The following is a 24,747-nucleotide window of genomic DNA, read 5'->3' on the forward strand; positions in this document are numbered from 1 at the left end:
GCAGCTTTGCCTCTCCTGGAATTTACACCTCCTCATCAATTACTGGGAGTGGACCACATCCACCCTGATCGAATTGGCCCTGTCAACACTGGTTCTTCACTTGTGAGGTAACTCCCTTCTCTTCATGTGTCAGGGCTTGTCTACATCAGAAAGTTGCAGCGCTGGTGAGGGAGTTACAGCGCTGCAACTTTGAAGGTGTACACATCTGCAGGGCACCACCAGCGCTGCAACTCCCTGTTTGCAGCGCTAGCCGTACTCCCGTTTTGTCTCAGGTGTAGAGGATCCAGCGCTGGTAATCCAATGTAGACACTTACCAGCGCTTTTCTTGACCTCCGTGGAAGGAGGAAGCCTCTGGTAATCAAGCTGGTCTCCTTCCCCGGCTTGCTCTCGCGTTCCCGGAACCCCGAGCAAGCAGGTCTCCTTCCCTGCGGTTTGCAGGGTGGTTCGGGGAACGCGAGAGCAAACCGCCGCGAAGCTGGTCTCCTTCCCCGGTTTGCTCTCTCGTTCCCCGAACCCCCGAGCAAGCAGGTCTCCTTCCCTGCGGTTTGCAGGGTGGTTCGGGGAACGCGAGAGCAAACCGGGAAAGGAGACCAGCTTCGCCGCGGTTTGCTCTTGCGTTCCCCGAGCAAGCAGGTCTCCTTCCCTGCGGTTTGCAGGGTGGTTCGGGGAACGCGAGAGCAAACCGGGAAAGGAGACCAGCTTCGCTGCGGTTTGCTCTTGCGTTCCCCGAGCAAGCAGGTCTCCTTCCCTGCGGTTTGCAGGGTGGTTCGGGGAACGCGAGAGCAAACCGCGGCAAAGCTGGTCTCCTTTCCCGGTTTGCTCTCGCGTTCCCCGAACCCCCCTTGAAGCCGCCCAACAGCGCTGCAGTATGGCCACATCTAACACCACTTGCAGCGCTGGTTGCTGTAAGTGTGGCCACTCTGCAGCGCTGGCCCTATACAGCTGTACTAATACAGCTGTAACAACCAGCGCTGCAACATTTTAGATGTAGACATGGCCTCAGTATATAACGTCTGCATCTGTAATTTTCACTGCATGCATCTGAAGAAGTGATTTTTTACCCACAAAAGCTTATGCCCAAATAAATCTGTTAGTCTTTAAGGGGACACCGGACTCCTTGTTGTTTTTGTGGATACAGACTAACATGGCTACCCCTGACACTTGACTCAATTTAATGAAATTACTAAAAACGGTATGTCATGAGTAAGGCTGTGAGTTTGTCACAGAGGTCATGGATTCTGAGACTCCCAAGGCTTCTGCAGCAGCCACAACCTCACCTCCCCCCCTCCCAGCAGCAGGAGTTTGGGGGGGGGGGCTCAGGGTTGGGGCGCAGGAGGGGGTGAGGGCTCTGGGTGGCGCCTACCTGCGGGGGGTCTCCCCAGAAGTGGCAACATCCCTCGGCTGCTAGGGGGAAGCGCGGCCAGGGGTCTCTGCGTGCTGCCTCTGCCTGCAGGCACTGCCCCTGCAGTTCCCATTGGTCACAGTTCCTGGCCAACAGGAGCTGCAGAGCTGGTGCTCGAGGAGGAGGCAGCACGCAGAGCTGTATGGTCACACCTCTGCCTAGGAGCTGAGGTATGTTGCCATTTCTGGGAAGGGAGCCTGCCAGCACTGCCAACAGCCCCCCACCCAGTACCAGTGCGAGTCACAGGCCACACCCACCCCGTGGCACCCTTCCAGGCAGCTCTCCTCCCTAAGATTTAATCAGGGGTATATTGTACAACTCATGGACAATTCATGTGAATTGTGAGCTGTGAATTTTTGTTTACTGCCTGTGACCTGTCCATGACTTTTACTAAAAACACACGAGTGTTGTAACGATGCTCACTCTACAATATGGTAACACTCTATTAAATAGATCAGATCATTGTGTTACCGTATAAACATCTCTAAACAAAAAACACTGTTGTAATAATTGTTTCGTTTCCAATATTTATATGGCAAGGATTTGTAAACCTATTAATACTTCCTAAAAAAAAAAAAATAGGGAAAAAACTGACATTACTACTTTCAGAGAGCATTCAGACAGAGTGATTGAAAAAGCTGATGTCAGAAAGAATCAAGTAGTTAAGTCCTTGCAATAGAACTAAAGTGTGTTTCAGGCCCAAGTACTTAAGCCTATGTACTAAAACTAAGCTTGTGGTCTAAGAGTTAATCACAAATTACATATATAATTATTGAATCCTAGAAATGTAGGGCTGGGAGGGATCTCGAGAAGTCATCAAGTCTGTGCACTGAACCAGGACCAAGTAAACCCAGACCATCCTTGAGACAGGAGTTTGTCCGACCTGTTGTTTTTAAAAACCCGGGAAGCCTATTCCAGAGCTTAAGTACATTTATAGTTAGCTAGTTTTTCCTAACATCTAACCTAAGTCTCCCTTGCTGCAGATTAAGCCCATTACACTTGTTCTACCTCCAGTGACACAGAACAATTAATCACAGTCATCAACATATTTGAAGATTAGGTGCCTCCTCAGACGTCTTTTCTCAAGATTAAAAAAGGCCCAGCTTTTTTAAAATCTTCCCTCATAGGTCAGGTTTTCTAATTTTTTTCTCATTTTTGTTGCTCTCCTCTGGACTCTCTAATTTGTCCACTTTCCTAAAGCTGGACACAGTACTCCAGCTTGGGCCTCACCAGTGCAAAGTACTGTGGGACCCAATTACTTCCCATGTCTTACACACAAGAATTCTGTTAATACACCCCAGAATATTAGCCCTTTTCAGGACTGCATCACATTGTTAACTCATTCAATTTGTGATCCATTCTAACCCCCAAATCCTTTTCAGCAGCACCACCTAGCCAGTTATTCCCCATTTTGCAGTTGTACATTTTTCTTTCCTTAGTGAAGTACTTTGCACTTGTCTTGAGTGAATTCTATCTTGTTGATTTCAGACCAATTCTCCAATTTGTCAAGATCATTTTGAATTCTAATCCTGCCCTCCAAAGTGCTTGCAATGCCTCTCAGCTGGGCAAGTCATTTGCAAGTCATTAATGAAAACATTATATACCAGACCAAGAATTGATGCCTGTGGGACCCCGTTATAGACATCCTCACCGTCTGTCTGACAGAGAGCCACTGGTTGTTACCGCGAGAACAGTCTTTCAACCAGTTGTGCACCCACCTTACAGGAATTTCATCTAAACCACAGTTCCCTAGTTTGCTTATGAAAAAAAGTCATGTGGTACTGTGTCAACAGTTGTAGTGCTTCCCCCCCATATCCACTAGGCCAATAACCCTGTCAAATAAGGAAATCAGGTTGGTTTGGAATGATTTGTTCTTGACAAATCCATGCTGGCTATTCCTTATAATCCTATTATCTTCTAGGTGCTTACAAACCATTTAATAAATTTAATTTGGATTGTTTAATAATTTGTTCCTGAGTCTTTCCAGGTATCGAAGTCAGGCTGACAGGTATATAATTCCCAAGGTCCTCTTTGTTTCACTTTTTAAAAAGACAGGCACTATGTTTGCCCTTTTCCAATCTTCAGGGGCCTCAACCGTCCTTCATGAATTCTCAAAGATAATTGCTAATCGTTCAGAGATTGCTTCAGCTAGTTCCTTAAGTAACTGAGGATGAATTTGATCAGGCCTTGCTGACCTGAATATATCTAACTTACCCAAATATTCTTTAACTTGTTCTTTTCCCTATTTTGGTTTGTCTTCCTTCCCCCTTGTTCTTGATATTATGTTGAGTACCTTTTTAGTGAAGGCTGAAGCAAAACTATCTCAATCTTCTTGATGTGATCAGTTATCTTTTCCTGCCCACTAAGCAAAGGACCTACACCTTTCTTTTGTCTCTCTTGCTCCTGATGTAATTAAAGAATCTTTGTATTGCCTTTTATGTCCCTTACTAGAAGCAACACATTTTGTACTTTAGCTTTTTTCATTTAGTACCTACATGCTTATGCTATTCTTTTATACTTCTCCTTAGCAATTTCTTCCAATGTTTCCACTTTTTATAGGATTCTTTCCTTAAAACTGTGTGTATTTCAAGAGATGTCTAATGTGCTTATTAGCACAATTTTGATATTACATAAACTGTTAACATCAAATAAATGCAATACTTATTACCTTCCACGCTTTACCCAGCTAGGTACCAGTTGAACTAACCAAAGGAGATCATGGTGATGACTGGAAAGTTCACTTATTGTCAGACAGAGCTGAGGCATCTTAAAATGAAAAGAAAGTATTTACTAAGAATGGATTATATTACAATGGTCAGCTATTACATGTATGAAAAGTTGTCAGAAAATCCACATATCTGCAGTCAAAAGATTACCCCCTCCCTCGAGCCGTGCAGAAAGAAGGGAAAGTATGTCCTTAATGATATTTTCTGCATTGCATTTGTAGCTAGTAGGCCATATATATTCCAGGTGTATTAATTTACAGTAAGACAGTCAAGGCTGTATGCCAAAAAACTTGTTTGCGAGCTACATTTAGGATAATGCTTTGCGTCATTCTTTCAAGCAGACATTCTAAATTTACAAGAATTCTGCTGAGTCAGATTCTTGTACATTTCAGTATACTGCTCACTTACTAACAGATAGACAAGCACAATGGCAAAGAAACATTTACATTTAACCCTCTCCCACACATACTCAGTCACTCCCCCATGGAATCATGGAGAGATCCAAAACTCATCTTGCTTAGACTGAATTTTCCAACAGGGATTTTGTTATTTATGTTAAAAAATGTTTTGCTTAATGTACTTAAATACAGGCCAAGGTTTAAACAAGAGAGGATTTCCTTGGACTCAAGCTGTGATTTTTTATACGTAGCACTATGCAATTAGTTATGAAGTTACCTTGGCATCCCAGTCTCTGAGATTTTTCAGTAGTTTTAACAGTAGGCACTGAAAATCTATCAATGGAATTTGCTTCAACAGTTTTTCCAGGCTAATTTTAAAAAGCAGTGACAGCAGCAGCAATATTTCTTGGTCCGCATAAGCATCTGGATACATAGTTGTACAAAAACTAAGAAACTTTTTGGGGGAAAAAAACCACACATTAAATTATGAGATTTTAGTTAAATTACTACAGTAGAATCCCATCTATCCGACCCCCTCCTTAACTGGCTCTCTGCATTTACGGAACCACCAGGACTCCAGGGCCAGAAGCAGGTGATCTCGCCTGTGGCCACTAGATGGTGATGCAGCATTGCATTTTCCCATTCTTTATCTGATCTGGCAAGGGGTCCCAAAGAGACCAGAAAAACAGGGCCCTGCTGTATTTTAAAATATATTCTAGGAACTGAAATTTGTCAGCAGGCATATTAAATGTGTATCAACAGATGAATTTGCAACATCTCCTATCATACAAGGGCATTGAAAGGGAGTATTGTTTCCTTTACAGTAGCACATTTTTCTTAAGCTATTCACTTTTTGTCATTCAGACAAGGTGTCTTTTCAGCTGATTCCAATATAATATTCCCTTGAGAGGCTGCGAAAAGGTGCTGCAGCAGTGGTGATCATCCCTCATGGAACACACATCCTGTTTATATATGGTGTGAATTTCATGCTGACAAACCACCCAGCTAAACAAACAATAATTGAGAGCATCTAGTCAAAATTATAGATTTTTCAGGTATTTATGGGTTAATCTCACTTTATTCTTTTCTGAAAATATATGTATTCCTTTACTGACATCCTGAGACACACGTATTATTCTGGATTTCTCAGGAATGTTGCCCTAAATATTTCCTGTAAACAGTAATGCTATCAATACAGTTTTCACTTTCCCTACACAAATGGTATGTTACGACAAAGTATTTCCACAAGATATTTTTGAAGCCAGTTAAAAATTTTGTATTTAAATTTTTACTCATAGCAGCTCTCTCAAAAACACAAGCTTGGCTTTCTCTCCGGATAGTATTACCTTCACAAGACATACACAGTACTGCACTCAGACATAGGTCTCCCTTAAAAAAAGCACTGAGAATCTCACCTTGACCACATTAATTAGGTTGGTTTCTGGCAGACAAGAAAAAGCGGGACCTGCAGATGTGTCTCCACTTGTTTGTTTTCCCACTGTTATTTGCATTTCAGATCTAACAGAAAACATGTTAAATGACCTATAAATATTTTTTTTTTTAAAAGAGATACTCCAAAGCCATTTTGATTCAATTTAAGAAAATATTGCACGGTTTCTTAGAAAGTGTCATAGGGAACAAGCTCCGGGGCTCTCTAAACAGGGGTTCTCAACTTTTTCCTTTTGAAGGCCCCCACAACATGCTATAAAAACTCCACGGCCCACCTGTTCCCCAATAACTGGTTTTCTGCAAATAAAAGCCAGGGCCAGCGTTACGGGGTTGCAAGCAGGACAATTGCCTGGGGCCCCATGCCACAGGGGCCCTCACGAAGCCACATTGCTCAGGCTTCAGCTTCAGCCCAGCTGGCAGGGCTCAGGGCCCCAGGCTTCAGCCCCATGCAGTGGGGCTTCGGCTTTCTGCCCTGGGCTCCAGCAAGTCTAATGCTGGCCCTGCTTGGAGGTCCCCCTGAAACCTGCTTGAGGCTTCCTAGAGGACCCCAGGTCCTTGGTTGAGAACCACTGTTCTAAAGCATTCTTAACGGTTTGGCCCAATTTCCTAGATTGTGCTTTTCGCAAAACTCAAGTTAAAGCAGGAAGAGCGAAGGATCGATCAACAAACCAGAGGGTTTAACATTTAACTGGCAGAAATTGTTATAATGGTATATGTTCTATGTGCTATATGGTTAACAGGCTGTTGTACACCGGTAAAAGAGTGGGCATGACGGAAGAAAACCAGGGAAGCAGCTTCTAGTTTACATTACAGCACAAGAGAGGATATTTATTGTTTAGAGCAAAGAAAACAAGAGCAAAATACTTACAAAATGTCATCTTCAGTAAAAGTGGGCTGTAGATGCTGCAGAGGAAATAAAGATCTAAAAGGTACTCCCATATTGATCAATACAGCCGATATATCAGACAGTGAGGGAATCCACACTTCAGACTGCGCATCACTGATGGTAGCTACAAGTACAAAACAAGAAATTAATGTTTAAAAAGTTAATTTTAGTTTGTTGCTTTTTAAGAAACTGAATATGTGTAATGGCCCTATGTGACGCCAGTGCTAAGCACTACTAACATGAGGATCTTCTGTACATCAAAGTGGAAGCCTTTTATTCTCAAAGCCACCAGGATAATTTTGTAGCACCACGGTGCGGAGCTTGACACTGAAAGGTGGTACTGGTTGTCCAGTTGACAGCAGTTTATGATTTTGTAAGTTTTTGAAGTTGCTGCCCAACCAAGGGCATGATATGTGGAGCGAGTTACTTCCAGAGGATCAGATAAACTGCCAGTGGGCTTGCTGTAACACTGGAAGGGTTATGCTTGCCTCTAAGAAAGGGGACAATTTCTAAACCAGAAAGCATTGTACAGGTATAACTTACTTATGCTTGATGGCAGCTAACGAAGAGATGATGCTCAAAGCCTAAGGGATGTTGGTTTATAGCATGTATTACCGTCTGACACACACACAGTAATTGCAGAAGATGCTCTAGAGCAGTGGTCTCAACTTTTTTGATCGCGCACCCCTATCATTAAAAACTTTGAGCACGCACCTCAGTTATATACATGTACTACTATATTATGTACATTATAAAACATACAAAAAATAGAAATTAAAAAAGGATGAGATAAAGATGAAAAACTATTCTTAAAATATTTATTGTATTTTATTAACAGTACAAAAAAACCTTTTTGCTCTCAAAAAAAGTATTAATTTTTTAGTGAGAGCAATGTGATTGAATATGCTTCATTATTCCTGAAAATCTTGGTTTAACACTTTGTGATACAGCCATTCGAAGGTCTGGATTAGGGTTAGGGTGCGGGAGGGAGCTCAGGTTGGGGTGCGGGGTCTGGGAGAGTGCACGAGGCGGCTTAGGGCTGGGGCAGGCAGGAGGTGCAGAGCACTTACCTGGGGCAGCTCCTGTTTGGTGCAGGGAGTGAGCAGGTGGCTCTGCACAGCACGGCACTGCCCCCATGGCCATGATTTTGGGAGCTCCCCCCTACCTCGGGCAGGGCCACCTGGGACGCAGGGACTTTAGGGGCTACAGGGCCCTGGGCTAAGGGGGCCCCGGAGCCCTGGCCTGCAGCTCTAAAGCCCGGGCCAGAGGGCTCAGGAGGAGCAGGGGCAGCTGCACAGCCAGCGGCCAGAGAGAAGCGTCACTTCTCTCCAGCCAGCTTTGAAGGGGAAAGCGCAGCTTCTTTCCCGCTGCTGGCTGCACGCCCCTCAATGGATCATCTTGCGCACCCCACTTTGGAGCCCACTGCTCTAGAGTCTAGGGGTAGCTAAATTAAGAAGGGAAGATAGAAACTGGATAAAAAATTTTTCAGACAAAAAAAAAAATCAGGATTATAGCTCTGAACTGGGTTAAGTTTTTGTAAACTGAGAGTTGATGCTACTGCGAGGAACACTGAAAACGGTGGGAACTGAGTGCCCGAGACAGGATCAAACCCTACTCCTACTGAATAACATTTGAGACAAAGGAGGACAAGCTTCCTGTCCCGGAAGCTTACAATCTAAACAGACAACAGAAAATCAAGTACAAAATAAATAGGATGGTTCAGAGAAACTCTAAACCCATACCAGTTTTTTAGAAATTTATATGAAATGGGTGAGTGACTGCATTTTAATTACAAGAATTAGCTGGTAGGCTTCAAGTAGTAGCGAGTTTTGAGGGATTCGAATGAACAAAAAAGCTGGAGAATATATGGAGTGGTCAGACAGAAGTCCTTAAGACTACAAATGAGAGAGGGGAGGATAAGCAGGAAATGAGAGCAGAGGCAGATGCTTGAAGGCAATTTCCATATATGGGGCCCTCTTACCATTTATGCTATTCATCTTGAAGGAAAACCATGCAGCGTTTTCTGTTTACGGTCCCGGCTATAACCATTTGAAAATAACACGGTCTTCTAATTTTCAGTCTATGGACTGTCTGCCTGTACCTCACAAAATAAGTGAGGAGGAAATGGTAAAGACTTCTGATCTATTTGATCTACTGGACAGATGTCCTTCTAGTTTTAATGCTATTTGGGCAATGACGGAAGGTAATTGACCAGAGTGATCTTTGTATTGGGTGTATTGCCTCTACAGCTGTACACTGAGATCATGACCAGCTACTTGGCTTGCACACAATCACTGAAAGACTAATGGCTATGAAATGTGTGCTACATCACCCAGTGAAGGGACCTGAACTCACAAGGGAGATGTAAACAAAGAGAATCAGAGAATTCTCTGTTTTTCCTTTTTCTAGATTTGGGACCCATGACCGTTATCCTCAGTTCATTACAACTGTCTCTTATTTAAAGACTCACCATTTTTAATTGTTGTATCCATCAGCGTATCCAAGATCTGCATTGAAACACAGTAGTCTGAATGAACTGACATCATCTGTTGAAAGAAGCATTACAAACTAAGTTACATATTAGTTACACTGAGGTTTTATTAATAAAATAATCTGAATCCTTGTTAAGAGAAGAAACAGGTAACAGAAAATAAATAAATGCCAAAGCCTCCTAAGCAAGGAACAGTGTGAGGAATGATACCACAAGATATTCAGGCTATTTGCGTCATTCAAAAAGAGTTCTTATCTTGTGAATGTTTAATAAAAAGTTACATTCTTGCAAAGGATAAGGTCAGAATCCTACATCCCCATGTCTCAACAGTCCATGGGAAGATGAATTCTAGTAGCGGCATCCTCAATGTCAGATATGTCACATGAGGATTTTCCTTCTGGAACTGATGTCTCCCCCAGGCCAAGCCACCTGGACAGAGTCTCTCTTTTAACCAGCAGTTGTAACTTGATTTCAACTCTTGGCCAGATAAGCATCCACAATACTGTACTGAAATACTGAATTCTCAGTAGATAAACTCTTAAGACATTATTCAAATGTATTACTACACCTCGACCTCAATATAATGCTGTCCTCGGGAGCCGAAAAAAGCTTACCACATTATAGGTGAAATCGTGTTATATCGAACTTGCTTTGGCCCACCAGAATGCGCAGCCTCGCCCCCCTGGAGCGCTGCTTTACTGAGTTATATTTGAATTCGTGTTATATCAAGTTGCGTCATACTGAGGTAGAGGTGTATATACACGACCCTTGAAGAGGCAATTGTAGAGGAAGAACTTATTTTGAGTCAGGCAGATTGGGAGAAAGAAAGGAAATAAGATCTGCTCTCTGAATCTTGACCTCTTCCCTCAAACATTTGAGATGTAGCAAACAGTAAAGAAAAATTGGTAAGGCAAGAGAGCAGCATTTCCTAAAACCAGTAGTACTGTATTAATCCATTTGGGGACCATCTTCCTGAATATTGTTGCTGAGAACTGGGGAATAAGTTTCTTTTTTTTTCTTTTTTCTTTTTCTTTTTTTTCTTTTTTTTTTTTTAAAGGTATTAAGAAAACCCTGAAGATTTCCTAAATGGTGGTTCACATCTTTTCCTAGGGCCACTGTGGAATGTGGTAAGTGGGCTCCTGCCTTCTGGAATCAGTTTTTCTGAAGCTACATATTCTCCAATGATTCAGAACTTGACTTACCTACCCACAGTGAATTTATGCACGTTGAGGATTTTGGGCAAGATGAATAATTCCTTGTGATAAATGGAAGGATGTTCACCTTGATAATAAATGAACTACAGAGAACTGCCGTATGTAATATGTTATAAAGTCAGTACCTTCTAAGAGCAGAGACTTCGGACTCTTTCTGTATATGTATTTGGCACCAGGAAGCACATCTTTATGGAGAGAAAAAACCGAGGGGACATCTACTTTCCAGTGTCTTGATGGGTTGCAAGAGCTTATAACCCTACAGGCACCTCCTGGGTTGGAAAGCAGCTTTAACTTTTGGATAGACAAACTGCCCTAAAAACTTTGATATCAGTCTGTGAGCTACCTTATGACAAGCCTGTGAACATTATTCACTGTTGAGATGCAATTGTTTAAGTCCAAGTCTAGGATGAGCTGCATGTAATCCAGTGGAGATGGAATGCCTGGTTTTCAAGTTGATTCACCTCCCTTGTCACCATTACTAGAATTCTGTCAATACTCAGAGTAAGCTGAAAAGGGTAAAATGCCCACAAGAAAGTGGCTAAGAGAGTACCTTGTTTAGGAATTGCTGTTCAACAGCCAAGCTACCCAGTGTCAGGAGTTGAGGCGGTATGCAAGAACAGACGACGGGACAGGAGAGGCTGTCTGCAGAGGAGGAACGGTTACATCTCTTCATTCAGCTAGCTGAGAACCATATATTTTTGGCCAATCTGGGGTGATGAGAATGACCACTGATTCCTTCTTCAGTTTTGATCTTCTGAATCACTCATTCTAGCAGTTGCATGGGGGGGCGGTGAGGTGTCAGAACTATTTATCAGAATCCCATGGGCCTGAATCATGTGACCAGGAAAGTGCCCTGGGGCACTTCCTGTAGGGCCCCTAAGGATGGGGCTCTGATGACATCAAGATGAATTCCTCGATGCCGTAAGTCTAGCTGCTGTCACTACTAACATCATCAGAACATCCTGGGGGCAGAAGACAGACTAAAAAGTAATGCTTTTGTACTTGTGGGGATTTCTGCAGCTGAACCGAAATTAAACAGGGTCTGATAGAGACATGCAGGAAAGCTTCTGCCATAACTACCAGTGTCAATATGTTTGATGGAGAGATTGCAGTTATAGCAGAAACTAGAGCCTCCATCTTGAACTTTGCCTTCATCTACCTGTGCAGTTTCCTGAGGTCTAAGACAGCTCAAACTCTTCATAATCAGTTCTTTACTGTGGAGTGTTGTCAGTAGCTACAGGTGTGGTGCTCTGCTCCTGTTCGACGATTGATAAACAGTCAGCTGCGTACATGTTCCTTCTGTGTGCTGCCCCTGCTCTGCGCAGATAGCTGACACAGCAGACTCGAGAGAACCCCCAAAGACCACAGACTCTAGTAAGGTACGAAGGAACCCAAGCTAGGTTTGTCGCTAAACGAAGCACAGTAATAGTTTCCTATAGACTCTACAGGACATACTACGAATATGTGCCCCCGGCAATGGACATGGATCAGTCAATGGCGGGACACTCCACTACCCTCTAAGCTAGACAAAGATGCACACTCCAGCTCCTCCTTTTATACGGTTACAGGACAGATTACTCATCCCTACTGACGTATTGAGGTACAGCCCCTTGACTCATTGGGGGCTGTCTCCTCTTCGATCATGTTGTTTCAAACAGATCTATCCATCAGGCTGTCCTTCTGACCCTGCCCTTAAGATGCACCTGCTTCGAGCAACCCTCTTCTCGCCAACTTCTGTGTGCAGGGCCTGCCTCTGGCTCACAGCCCAGCTTTTGCTTAGCAATGCCTGTAAGTACTTTGGTTCAGGCTTCAAGCCTCAGACTGGGCCTCTGACACAAAACTTTGTTTCAGGGCCTCATTTTACTACATGGAGAATATAGACTACAGCCTTGAGCATCTTTTATCATGAAAGACAGGCTTTAAGGCCCTTAACGATAGAAGTGAAAGGTCTCCTTCAGTCGGTTTAGTATTTCTCTGGGTCTAAAGAGGGAATGAAGGGCATGGAGGAGCTCCAGAGAACATCTGTGCTGTACAGACTCCTGTACCCACATGTCTGAAGTCAATAGTATCTACATGATAGAGGAGATATTCCACCCTTAGGCCTGTTTCAGGACAGAATCACTTCTGCTAAGGGTCTCTAGAGAAGCCTGCTGCTAATGGTGGAACGGTCACAAGGGAATGGAAATCCTAATTTGCTGTCCAAAGTCAGAGTCCCTTCCCCACCATAAGGTTCTATGGAATGGGAGTAGGTGCGGCAGAGCTCCCTAACCCTTCTATGACTCCTGAAAGAAGGAGCACCTACTGGTCTTCCACTTGCTCTGTTTGGCCTACTCTGCCTTGATTGGGGAGGGAAGAGGAGAAAAAATAAGTTTGGCAGGTGGTCCTACTAGACAGAATGGTACAAGAAATTTGATCTCCTAAAAGGGATAGCAGGGATGGGAAAACGGAAGACAGCTTTCTGTTGCCCCTAAAATAAGATTTAAGACACTAGGATTCTAAAGAATAAGGCAGGATTGTCGAAGTCCTATTCTGTTTGTAGCGCCAGGAAGATGAAAAGAAAGAAGTGGCATGACCAAGCCCCAGAACCCCACAATGTCTGAAATGTCTCTAGTGTTTGCAGGAAGAGATGTGCATCTGAAATATTTCAGACTGGAGAAAAGATCAGGATCCAGAAAGAGGTTGATTTATGTTTAAAATTAGAAACTCATCTAGTAGATTCAGAATCTTGGGTGTTCTAACTGTATGAAGTTCGCATCACATTTGGTCCCCAAATAAACCAATAATGAATACAATTGTATAATCTAACCTAGGAGAAGTGGAAAATACCAATGATCTTACCTGAAACAGCCACTTTAAAACTGGTATGGGGCACTGTGTACAACTGTAAGCACAACTGAGGAAACCCTGAGTTGTTAAAGAAAGCTGCTGTGTTACTTCTGATCTGTGAAAATAGTAAGTAAGAGAACAGGAATCAATTTGGTGATAAAATTGATATCTTCAAAACCATAAAAAAAATTTTTTCCAAGATCTCACTTAAGAATTTGAGTTTATGAAACCTCCACTACAGATATTCTTGGCACTACATTTCTGATGAATACAAGTTGTAGGCCATGTCTACGCTACTGAGTTAAGTCACCTTAAGTTTCGTCAATGATCATAAGTTGCTTTAACAACATTGGTGGAACATGTCCATGCAACGTTACTTGTGTCAGCTGAGCATATCCACAGTGGTTGCATTGTGGATAGCTATTCCACTGTGCAACTCACTACCCTTTGTCACCCTCTGCTGCTGGGAGCTCTGGAAATGGATCGCAGTGCATCATGGGGATGTGCTCGCCATCCTGTCATGCAATTCTTTCTGTCCCATCATTCCATGGGCTTCCTACTTCGTTTCACACCATTTTTCAACAGTCCTTGTAAACTGTGTGCCCACTACCTCTTCCTGACAGCATGGATCATCAGCTGTTGACCACTGTGGTGATGAACATTACAAACGCAATGCAGCTGGTCCTGCAGTATTTCATGAGCTGCAGAAGAGTGAATCGGTGATGCCTGCCCTGCAGTCTGCCATGGAAACAAATTATTCAAGATTGCTGCTGGCATTCACGGAACAGCTTGCCACGGTGGACTGTCAGTACTGGGCTCGGGAAACAAGCATTGAGTAGTGGGATCACCTAATGATGCATGTATGGGATGACAAGCAGTGGCTGCAGAACTTTCAGATGCGTAAAGCAACCTTCTTGGAACTGTGCGCGGAGCTCGCCCCAGACAGAGGCCCAAGGACACCAGAATGAGAGCTGCCCTCACTTGGGAAAAAAATGAATGGTAATTGCTGTACGGAAGCTGGCACCTCCAGAATGCTACCGGTCAGTCGCAAATCAGTTTGGAATGGGAAAGTCCACCATGGGTGCTGCGGTGATGCAAGTGTGCAGGGCCATTAATTGCCTCCAGCTATGAACGACTGTGACTATCAGTAATGTCCAGGAAATAACTGATGGCTTTGAGGCAATGAGATTCCCTAGCTGCAACGGGGTGATAGATGGAATGCATATCCCAGTTTTGATCCCTGACCATCTTGCAACACAGTACACCAACCAAAAAGGCGACTTCTCCATGGTGTTTTAAAGTACTACTTTTTAAACGGTGTACTAGCTCTATGAATAAAGAAACAAATTCTAAGACTAATTTGGAGTCTATTTTTTATAACTAAATACATGCACTGCTAAGCTGGATCAAACCAGGGGCCCCTCTAGTTCAGTACCCTGCCTCTGAAAGTAAGTGCTACCAGTTCCTTTAGTGGAAAAGCAGAAGAAACTTTATAGTGAACACTTCTGAAATAAGCCCATAGATGAAGTGTCTTCCTAATTAGATACTTGATTATACCTTGAAGCATGTATGTTTTTACCCCTTTTAAGCAACCATCTAATATAATCATGTATGTTTTTATCATCAGTGTCTAATTCGCTGAATCATTGGCCTCAATTATAACAGCTTGTGGTAAGAGTTTCACAAGTTAATTATGCATAGTAGTATTTCCTTTTATTAGTTTTATTCTTGTGGAATTGCAATCCTATTGAATCTTTTGTTCCTATATTATGAGAAAGAAAAAAACTAGATGCTCTTATTTATCCTATGTCCAAAGCATAATTTTGTATACCTCATTGATTGAAATATATATATATAAAAAATATCTATCTATCCATCCATCCACACACACATATATATATATATATATACACTCACTCACTAACTATATATATTATATATCCCTTCTCTAAACTGAAAGTGCCAATCACCTCAGTCTCTATTCTGGAAATTGTTTCATAAAATTAAAGATGGAATGCAAATAGCTGTCACCGCAGCATTATAAAAACAAGAGATTCTGGAGGTGAAACTGACTAACTTAAAAAAAGAATAAAAAGAAAGCAGTATAGTCTAATTTCCCACCCAAGCCAAGAGAAATGCAAAGGGAAACTTAAACTGAGTACTGAAATGTTAGAATTTTAAAATTTAGTTTTGATCTTTATGGAACTATCAAAGGGGCATAGTGTCAGCTGTGGCTTCTGTGATGTGTATGAAACCATTTAAAGTATGAGGAAATTTTGCTCTTGTGGGTTACACAGGCATACAAAGGATCTAAGTTCTATGATTAAGCCTTGATAACAGGGATAGGGATGTCACAGATTGTAACTTTTTTTTAGGTCCTTATTAATTTCATCCTCTGATGGCAGGTGAAGAGAAACCACTTCTGTTTATTTCCCCAAAAGAGAATGAATAGAAGCTGCTGGAGCCTTGGTTTCCCTCCCCTTCCTCTGGAAGGCAGTTTGGTTCAGTGGATAGAGAACTGGATTAGGAGTCAGAAGAATTTGGTTCTTTTTGCAGCTGATGTGTTATGTGACCTAAGACAGGCCACTTCACCTCTTTGTGCCTCTATTTCCCTTACAACGTGGTTTGGTTTGTCTCTCGAGATGCCAAGCTCTTCTTGGCATGGACTGTCCCCTGTCAGATCTTTGTGCAGTGCTTGACACAACTGGGTTTCAGATACAGTTGGGGTCTCTAAACGCTAATGTAAAACAAAGAATAAAGTGCCATCTCCCTGTAAGGGAAGGAGGATGAAAGAAGTTTGCCATGACTGACTCATCATTTCTTCCAAATTTTCTCATGACAAGACAGTCATAGGCTTAAATCAGTTCTAGAGTTTTTGTCAATGAGACTCAACTAGTTCTGATGGGCTGTGTGATTAAAAACACGGAGGATTCTAGGTTTAATGTCATTCCAGAACATAATGAGTAAGTTGTAAAAACTTTTTGTTTAAATCCTCCTTAGCATGGAAATCTTTCTACAAACGTGTGCAACAAGTACTACAGCTCAGAGTCCATTTTATGAGACCCTATCTTCTTGGTCTTGCCATACCCAAGCAGCTAACTTTCTTCATTCATTATACTGTATTTTTCAGTTCTGCTTTAGCGAACTGTCAAGTTTGTGAAGGATTCCATGGGCCATGGATTCCAAGAGCCAACAGAAACAGGGGGAAGCCCTCCATCTTGAATCCTTCTTCATCCATGCTAATGAAAAATGGAGGAGGGTTATTCAATGAGCCTTGAGGTGGTGTGACTGGGTTTATAAACCCCTCACTGAACAGGAGGGGTTAAGGAGCAACTTTGGGCTCAGGAAGCCCTGCACCTCCACTTGTGCCCAGCATCCTTGGGTCGGAGATGGGATTGAAAATGCAGCCAGACAGCATAGTTGGGGCTGGCAAGCCATGGAGAAGGATAGACTCCAGGAGCTCCAGGGAAGGTGACCCAAAACCACACCAAGTCAAGGAACAGAGGAGCCACAGCACCCTAGCACCTAGAGAATGAGACTAGAGCAGGAAGCCCAGAAGACAGCACTCCGCAGGGACTGCCAGCGAGGATGCAGAGGGAGGTAGGAAATGACCCAGGGAAGCTGGCTTGAGGTTGATGCAAGGCACTACCAGATGAGTGAAGCCAAACCAACCTCCTGGGCCCCGGATCACAACCCAGTGAAGTGGGAGGGCCTGGGGTTCCCTACCCCATCTGAGAACTGCACCAAGGTAGGGCTGCTACTTGGGAACTGTGCCCACGAGGTGGAGCTGCCACCTGGAGCCCTAACCACTGGGCAGGAGACCCAGGTTTCCATCTACAGGGGAAACAGCAAAACCTCCCTTCGAGCAGCACAATTGTATTGTAAAGCCCTCTGGGAAAACCTCAGTTCCAAATAAAGGGGTTAGCACTGTTTTCCAAGTTAAAGCAGAACTCACTTCCATTCAAAGGTATTCTTTTTAATCTTCAGAAAGAGTTAGCCATTATGACAGTCTTCCAAATAAAGGGCAACAACACAGGAAAAAAAAAAATATATCCTTACCTAAGAAGTAGTTTTTCTATAGGATTTTGAGGGATGAAACCAGAATTCCTCAAATCAAGGTTATGCTGATTGAAGATTTTCCCAGAATTTGGTAAGCAAAATATTTCTTCTCCAGGATGATAATCAGGAATGGCATCAGATACTACCGAAAACCTCTTTATAAATGCCCTATAATACACAAAATTGTTCCTGTGAACTTAGATAACTGGTACTTCCTGTCTAAGACAGATGTATCCTGGGCTGATGAAAATTTCAGTCTTAAACTGAAAAGCCTCTTTAGCCTAGATTCAATACAGTTATTGCCAAGTAATTATGTAGGACCCTGAAGACAAAGAAGGAGCTTGTATTTTAAAAAACTAAAAGGTAACAGGGATAGGATACAGCAGCCACTTAAATCAGGGGTTCTCAACCTCCCTCTTTCCAAGTCACCCCCAACATGCTATAAAAACTCCACGGCCCACCTGGGCCACAACAACTGTTTTTTGCATATAAAAAGCAATTGCCCGGGGCCCCACAAAGCTGAGTTGCTGAGGCTTCGGCTTTAGCCCTGGATGTCAGGGCTCAGAGCCCAGGGCTTTGGCTTTCTGTCCTGGGCCCCAGTGAGTCTGTCGGCCCTGCTTGGTGTACCCCCTGAAACCTGCTTGTGGCCCCCTGAGAGGCCCAGACGCCTGGTTGAGAACTACTGACATAAATAACATTACACTGAGTATGCGTGCCCATGTGGGAGACTAAAGAAACTAAAGAATAGATTTAGGTGATATTAAAGAGGAAAAACCTGTGTTCTTCTGACAGATCTCTATCTTCATCAGAGTTTTCCTGCTCTTCCTCTCCAGATGCCAAATTTAGTCCAATTTCCTGTATGTCTTCCTGTAGTTGCTTCTCTAGGTCATCTACCCTGCGGTGGCAGCAAGAGCAGAACACTATATTATTGCTAGTCCATTTTTACAACAAACAAGTATATTCCATTGTAGATTAGAGTTCAGATCTTGTATTAAAGCATCATGTGAAGCACATTATAATGTGATAAAACTTCCTGAATACACTCTTCTGAGTATATCAGTTTAAAACAAAAATTTGATGAAGACTACTATAGCTGTATGATCCTATTTGTAAATGATACAAAGAAATTATTACTGGCAGGTAAAAGATCAACGGGAAGAATACTCTATTACTTTAATCAGCTTTTGAATATACTTCTAAGATCAAGTTCATTACTAGCTAGATTGTCAATAGTACCCCCTCCCATCATTACAAATGGGCATCAATACACATTCCAGCCTATGCCTTTTGCCTTAAGGACATCTTGGAAGGATGGTAATTGACTGCATCCACCAAACTGGCTGTTGTGATCCTAGTAGGCAGCAAGAAAGATTTTAGAGTCTGATAGGCCTACCTCTGTAACAGCAACCAGCTCAGAAGAAGCTACAGTAAAAAGTCTATGCAAGTAATTGTATTTCATGCCTGCCTACAGGGAGTTGATAGGAACTGGAATGAGACTAAGGACAAGTAAACACATCACAAAAGCCACAACTAACAATATGTCCCTTTAATGACAGTCTCATTAACACACATTCAGGTGGTCCTTCTAGATACAGACTGAGGCACACTGGCAGCAGTAACCAAATCTTAACTTGCCACTGCTCATGCTATGCCATTTCTGGGAGGAATAAAGAACCTATGATTCCACGAGCAAGTTTAGCATTTTTCACAAGTATTATTAGATTTAGCTTAAAATAATAAACATGCTAACCTTTTGGATTCTTCCTTCTCCTTCAAGAGATGCTCTAGGCTGTTCACATAAGACACTTGACTCACAACAGGAATCTTAGAAAGCTGTAATGAAGTAGCATGAAGGTTTTTTTTTTTTTTTTTATGAATAGGGAAAACAGTCTTCTTAAGAAGATTCATGGCAAGACGTAATTTAATCCATCTGCTCAAGAAGATCTATTATATGAATTTGCATTTAGAAACATACAGGAGCTCCTAAAAAATAAAATCTAAGCCTAAGAGCCCCATTTGACAGATTACACAATCAATTGCAAAGAGCAGAAACATTCTCTCTCTGACAGACAGCACCGACCAGCAGATGAAACATCGGTCTTACCATCTCAGATCTTAGTTCTGTTTTCAGCTCTACTACAAGCTTCCTATGGTGACACTGGGCAAAAAAAAAAATCACAACCTCTCTTAGCCTCATTTAACCGATATGTAAAATGTGTGTCAGCTACTGCAGTGAAAAGCACCATATAAAAGTTAAACAAATGCACTTGCTCCCTTCTTAAGGAAGTGATACCAGGATTTACCAAATAAAAGGGCTGAAGAGAAGTAAGGCTAGTCAATAGAATAGAGGAGTCTAAAACACTGGGCACAGGGTTGAGAGTCAGCTGGATCCAATCACAGAAGCTCAAAAGAATTTTTTTTTTTTTTTTTTTTTTTTTTTTAAACACACACCCCTAGATTCTGCATTTGATTAGCATTTAGAAATTCAGCCTGAGACAGCTTTAGCACAATTCAGGAGCCTCTTTTTCTTCTGATTTTTGTTCTACATTTTATGCACGCCCTTTTTAAAAAACAAAACAGGAGACTATCTCACAAAAGATATGGTCATGGCAATTCTTGAGTAACATACTATTTATCAGTAGTGTCCATTTAATTCTACAGACACATACTAGGAAATATGTTTGCAGTAAATGTATGTGACCAGACATCTGAGCTAGTATGTGCCTCTAATGGTCATTACATGTATTACATTTGTGTTTTTTCAGGAAAAAAGGCAAACAGCACTCTCCCACTATTTCAAGAGTTAGAAACAGAATACATTTTTATGTAATCATGATAGTCAAAGTTGTCTTATAAATAAGGTTTTTTAAAAAATCAGCTGTTTTCAAGGTAATTAGCCTTCTGTTAGGAGCACTACATTAGGAAAGTCTTACGCTAGAAGTGCTTAAAGTTAACCTTCTTTTATATTTTTTTATATAAATTTTAAATTTAAAAAAGCAGCATTTTTTGCCAGGCTGTGCTACTGAACAAATAATTTGTAAAGTGCTAACCTTAAGTTATCCCCATAATACCCACGTAAATTGTAAGATGGGGTTCATCCTAACGGACAGACTGAGGAAAAAATGAGAAGTGACTGCAAGACAAGTCCTGGCCCCTCCTGCAAGTTGTCAAGTATTCTCAGCTTCTTTGAAATTTAGGCTCCCTCAATAGGATGGTCTTATACACTTCAGAGAACACTTCATGCTCACAGGTCAACCTCCTGAGACTTGAGAGCTCACTAACTACCCAAGTTCCCCCTAAGCCGTGTGGCCGCTCAGCAGACTTTAAGTTTCAGGGTTGCGGTGGGAAGAGAAGCCTCTCTCCTAGTCCCAGACCTGCCATGGCTGGGGGAGAGGTGCCCCTCCCCAGGCCTCAACCCCGCTGTGGACCTGCCACAGCTGGGAAGGGGAGAGGTGCCTCTCCTGCCCAACCCAGGCACTGCTGTGGGGAGAGCGAGCTGCGGGGAGTCTTCTCTCCCCACTGTAGTCCAGGGCACACTGCACCCCAAACTGCTGATCCCCAGCCCCACCCCCAGTCAGAGCCGTCACCCCCCACATCCCAACCCTCTGCTCCAGCCCTGAGCCCCTTCCCACACTCCAAACCCTTGGCCCTGCTCCCGCGACATGAATTTTGTTACGTGCACCAATATGGCACACATCACCTCCATACTGGTGCATATAACAAAATTCATTCCACACATGCGTGGGAAAAATTAGAGGGAACACCACAACGACTTTTAAATTCATCAAGGTGGATGAACTTCTTAAGACAAGGAAACATCTTACTCAGCAGCTAGCCCAACAAATATTGAACTCCCAAAAGAACTGAAGTTGACCAAGGAACGATCTTGCCACATTCAAGACAATATGAAAATGTAAAGCCTATTTCTGTTTTAACAGGAAGGGTAAGCGGAAAACAAAGTTCCTGAAACTTCTAATATGCTCAAGTGGAACAGAGCCAAAGGAACTTATTTACTTTATGTAATCTCCGCAAATGCTCAGATAGCACAGGTGTAATACACGATAGAAGGACATTATAGGATCAGACTGACTACCCAGTTTTACAGCCAGACAAGACTTTAGAAGAGATTCCTCTTTTATAGGAAACACTGACAAATTTGACTCAGATGAACAAATTTTTTTAGCCACTTACAGGAAGTTTGGGTGATGGAGTCAAGGTGTCCTGTGAAAGATCCTTGAGACAAGCTTCCTCTGGAGTTCCAACATGTGGTTTTGAACTTGAGGACAGGATATCTTGTAGTGGCAAGAGTATTTCTTCTTCATCGCTGTCCAGATTATAGTCAAAACTCTCATCTTCACTATCAGAACTGTTGCTTAATTTTCTATTCAACATAGAAGTTATGTTGGAGCTTTCAATGTTCAACTCACTTGAAATCTGCGAAGAACTAGTGATACTAGCTGAACATCCATCTTCAAAATACAGTGAACGTGCAACAACTTTGCCAATCTTTACTGAAAATACAGGCTTCTCAAAAATTTCCACTGAAGGCAAGTTAGAATTATCTTCTGAAGCCTTTACAGTGTTCTCTTTTGATTTAGTAAAATTCTTGTGAGTATCTGGGGGAAGCTGTACATTATCTTTACAAAGGACAGGTTCAATTTGTCTCACTCTGTCTCGCTCTCTCTCAGTTTCCAATATTTGAGATGTACTAGCACTTTGAATGGGGGAAGAAGAATGCAGGCATTTCATTTTTTCTGTGCATATTGTGTTTGACTGAGTTTTAGTTAATTCATGAAGATGAGTCTTTACAGTAGCATTTTCCTGAGAAAGAGGTGTTGACTTTTCTAAGAGGAAATGTGAGTGGGTTGCTTGCAACTGATTCTCGTTGGTATCTGCAACACAGATTTGGTCATTTTTATTAGTACGGTGTCCAGAATATAAAGGTGATAATTCCTCACACGTGGGATTATCTTTTTCCTTTTTGTGGTTTATGTCAAAATATTCCTGTGAAAGAGACAAGTCTTCTCTATGTGACATAGCAGCATCCACTAGTTGCAAAACACCATCACCTGGAGACTCTAGTACATGATTCATGAATTCAGACTTTCTAGTTTTGCATTTTTCAGATGACCTGCTGAAATGAAGTTCATTCAAAGTTTGTGCCACAGGTTTTCCTGAACTTTTCGAATCTATACGCATAGATATCCTTTGTCTTTTTCCAGTAAAGTCTTTTTGTTTGGATAGTCCTGAAGAAATTTTTGAGTTTAGGTAGAATGACTGGTTTTTCCATACATTAATAGCCTTTTCAGATGACCATCTTGAAATAACTGAAGAAACTTTAGGTTTTGAAACCTGCTTTGATTGACTTGAATTATCTGTGGAAAAAGTTTGAAAAAAGTTTCATATTTGGAAAAATTTCAGTGTATCACGTGAAACTGTCTCAACATTCTTTTAAGAGGTACTAGACAACTGTTAGTTCCTCATTAAATTACATAACTGACAAAATGTTTGGGCACAAACAGCAACTCTCTCACTTAGTCCACAGTATTCAGGCTAAAACCAGTTATCTTTAGTTGAGATTATACAGGTGTGTCACTACTTGTAACTAATTTGGCAATGAACTAAGAACAGTTTCTTTTAAGAAAGGAGCTCAGTAGCATATTGGGGCACCTGCTCCACATGCTAGAATTAAAATATGTTGGACTGATCGTAGCTCAGACTAAGGGAAGAGGGATCATGTCTGAGAACAGAGAAAAGTTTCCATAAGTCTGAAGTAGTTTATTTCAAATCCAGATATAAATAAGTGTGTTTCTGAAAACAGATTTTGAAAACAGAATTAGAAGTATGACAATAACTAACACACTTAACAGATCCCATTCCCTTTTGGATAAAGATTCTCTTAAAATATAAGTACTGATCTCTAGGTCCTGGTCCAATTCCAACGTTCTAATTAGACATTATCACCTCTACCAGCCTGGGAGGGCGGGGGGGGGGAGGAGGGAGGGGAGGGGTAAGCACACGGGAAGAGAGAAGAGATTAGAAAATGCTACCATATATAAAGCTATTTGCTGGTACGTCCATCCAACTTCCCATAAATGTAAACAAACTTGTTTGTCTTAGCAATTGGCTGAACAAGAACTAGGACTGAGAGGACTTGTAGGTCCTAAAGTTTTACATTGTTTTGGTTTTGAATGCCCTTATGTAACCAAAAAAAAAATCTACATTTGTAAGTTACACTTCTAAGATAAAGAGATTGCACTACAGTACTTGCATGAGGTGAAGTGAAAAATACTATTACTTTTATCATTTTACAGTGCAAATATTTGTAATAAAAATACAAAGTGAGCACTGTATACTTTGCATTCTGTGTTGTAACAGAAATCTGTGCTTGTTTCCCAGGCCCAAAATCGGTGTTCCACGGCTAGAACCTGCCTCATTAACAGCATGATTTCCAAAGCGCCAGGGCCTGCAGTTTGAGAGAATTCTGTGTCCATGTCCTCATCGCTCTCGTCACCGTGCTGCCGTAGCCGCCTCCTCCTCACCTGGTTTTTCAGGTCCTTGTTCAGCATAAACTGCACGAGAATGCGCGAGGTGTTTACAATGTTCATGACTGCTGTCTTGAGCTAAGCGGGCTCCACGCTTGCTGTGGTATGGCGTCTGCACAGTTCACCCAGGAAAAAATGACGCAAAATGGTTGTCTGCTGTTGCTTTCACGGAGGGAGGGGTGAGGCTGTACCCAGAACCACCTGCGACAATGTTTTTTGACTCATCAAGCATTGGGATCGCAACACAGAATTCCAATGGGCAGAGGAGACTGCGGGAACTATGGGATAGCTACCCACAGTGCAACGCTCTGGAAGTCGACGCTAGCCTCGGTACATGGACGCACACTGCCAAATTAACGCGCTTAGTATGGCTGCGTGCACTCTACTTTTACAGAAACTGATTTTTGGAAACAGATTGTATGAATTGGAAAAAAATCTTACCGCATTATAGGTGAAACCGCATTATATCGAACTTGCTTTGATCCACTGGAGCGCGCAACCCTGCCCCCCTGGAGCACTGCTTTACCGTGTTATATTCGAATTTGTGTTATATCAGGTCGTGTTATATCAGGGTAGAGGTGCATATACTGTATTTGAATATTTTCACCAGCTCCAAGTCATTTCTAAACTTTGCCACAACAGATCAAACCATTGCAATGCATAATTATATATATGTGGCATAAAGTGTGGTAAAATTTCAGGTTTAGTTTCTTAGTTACTGATGAGCCTCTATAAAATTATGAGAATCTCA

General features: G+C 42.2%; 1 protein-coding gene across 2 annotated transcripts in view; it reads right to left on the reverse strand.

Moving 5' to 3' along the window:
- SLF2 (SMC5-SMC6 complex localization factor 2) overlaps positions 1 to 24,747 on the reverse strand; it is a 55,809-nt gene that overhangs the window by 12,344 nt on the left and 18,718 nt on the right. The window contains exons 5-14 of one of the 2 annotated variants that reach the window (XM_030569062.1): positions 21,643 to 22,826; positions 19,202 to 19,284; positions 18,227 to 18,346; positions 17,452 to 17,619; positions 13,405 to 13,507; positions 9,332 to 9,407; positions 6,844 to 6,985; positions 5,942 to 6,044; positions 4,804 to 4,980; positions 4,071 to 4,168 (exon numbers count right to left, since the gene is read on the reverse strand). In XM_030569062.1, coding sequence (XP_030424922.1) covers positions 4,071 to 4,168; positions 4,804 to 4,980; positions 5,942 to 6,044; positions 6,844 to 6,985; positions 9,332 to 9,407; positions 13,405 to 13,507; positions 17,452 to 17,619; positions 18,227 to 18,346; positions 19,202 to 19,284; positions 21,643 to 22,826 — 2,254 coding nt within the window. The remainder of the gene's footprint in view (positions 1 to 4,070; positions 4,169 to 4,803; positions 4,981 to 5,941; positions 6,045 to 6,843; positions 6,986 to 9,331; positions 9,408 to 13,404; positions 13,508 to 17,451; positions 17,620 to 18,226; positions 18,347 to 19,201; positions 19,285 to 21,642; positions 22,827 to 24,747) is intronic. The other variant, XM_030569063.1, reaches the window with a different exon arrangement.

This window comes from Gopherus evgoodei, chromosome 7 (genome assembly GCF_007399415.2).
Source record: "Gopherus evgoodei ecotype Sinaloan lineage chromosome 7, rGopEvg1_v1.p, whole genome shotgun sequence".
In the NCBI taxonomy this organism is placed as follows: Eukaryota; Metazoa; Chordata; order Testudines; family Testudinidae; genus Gopherus; species Gopherus evgoodei.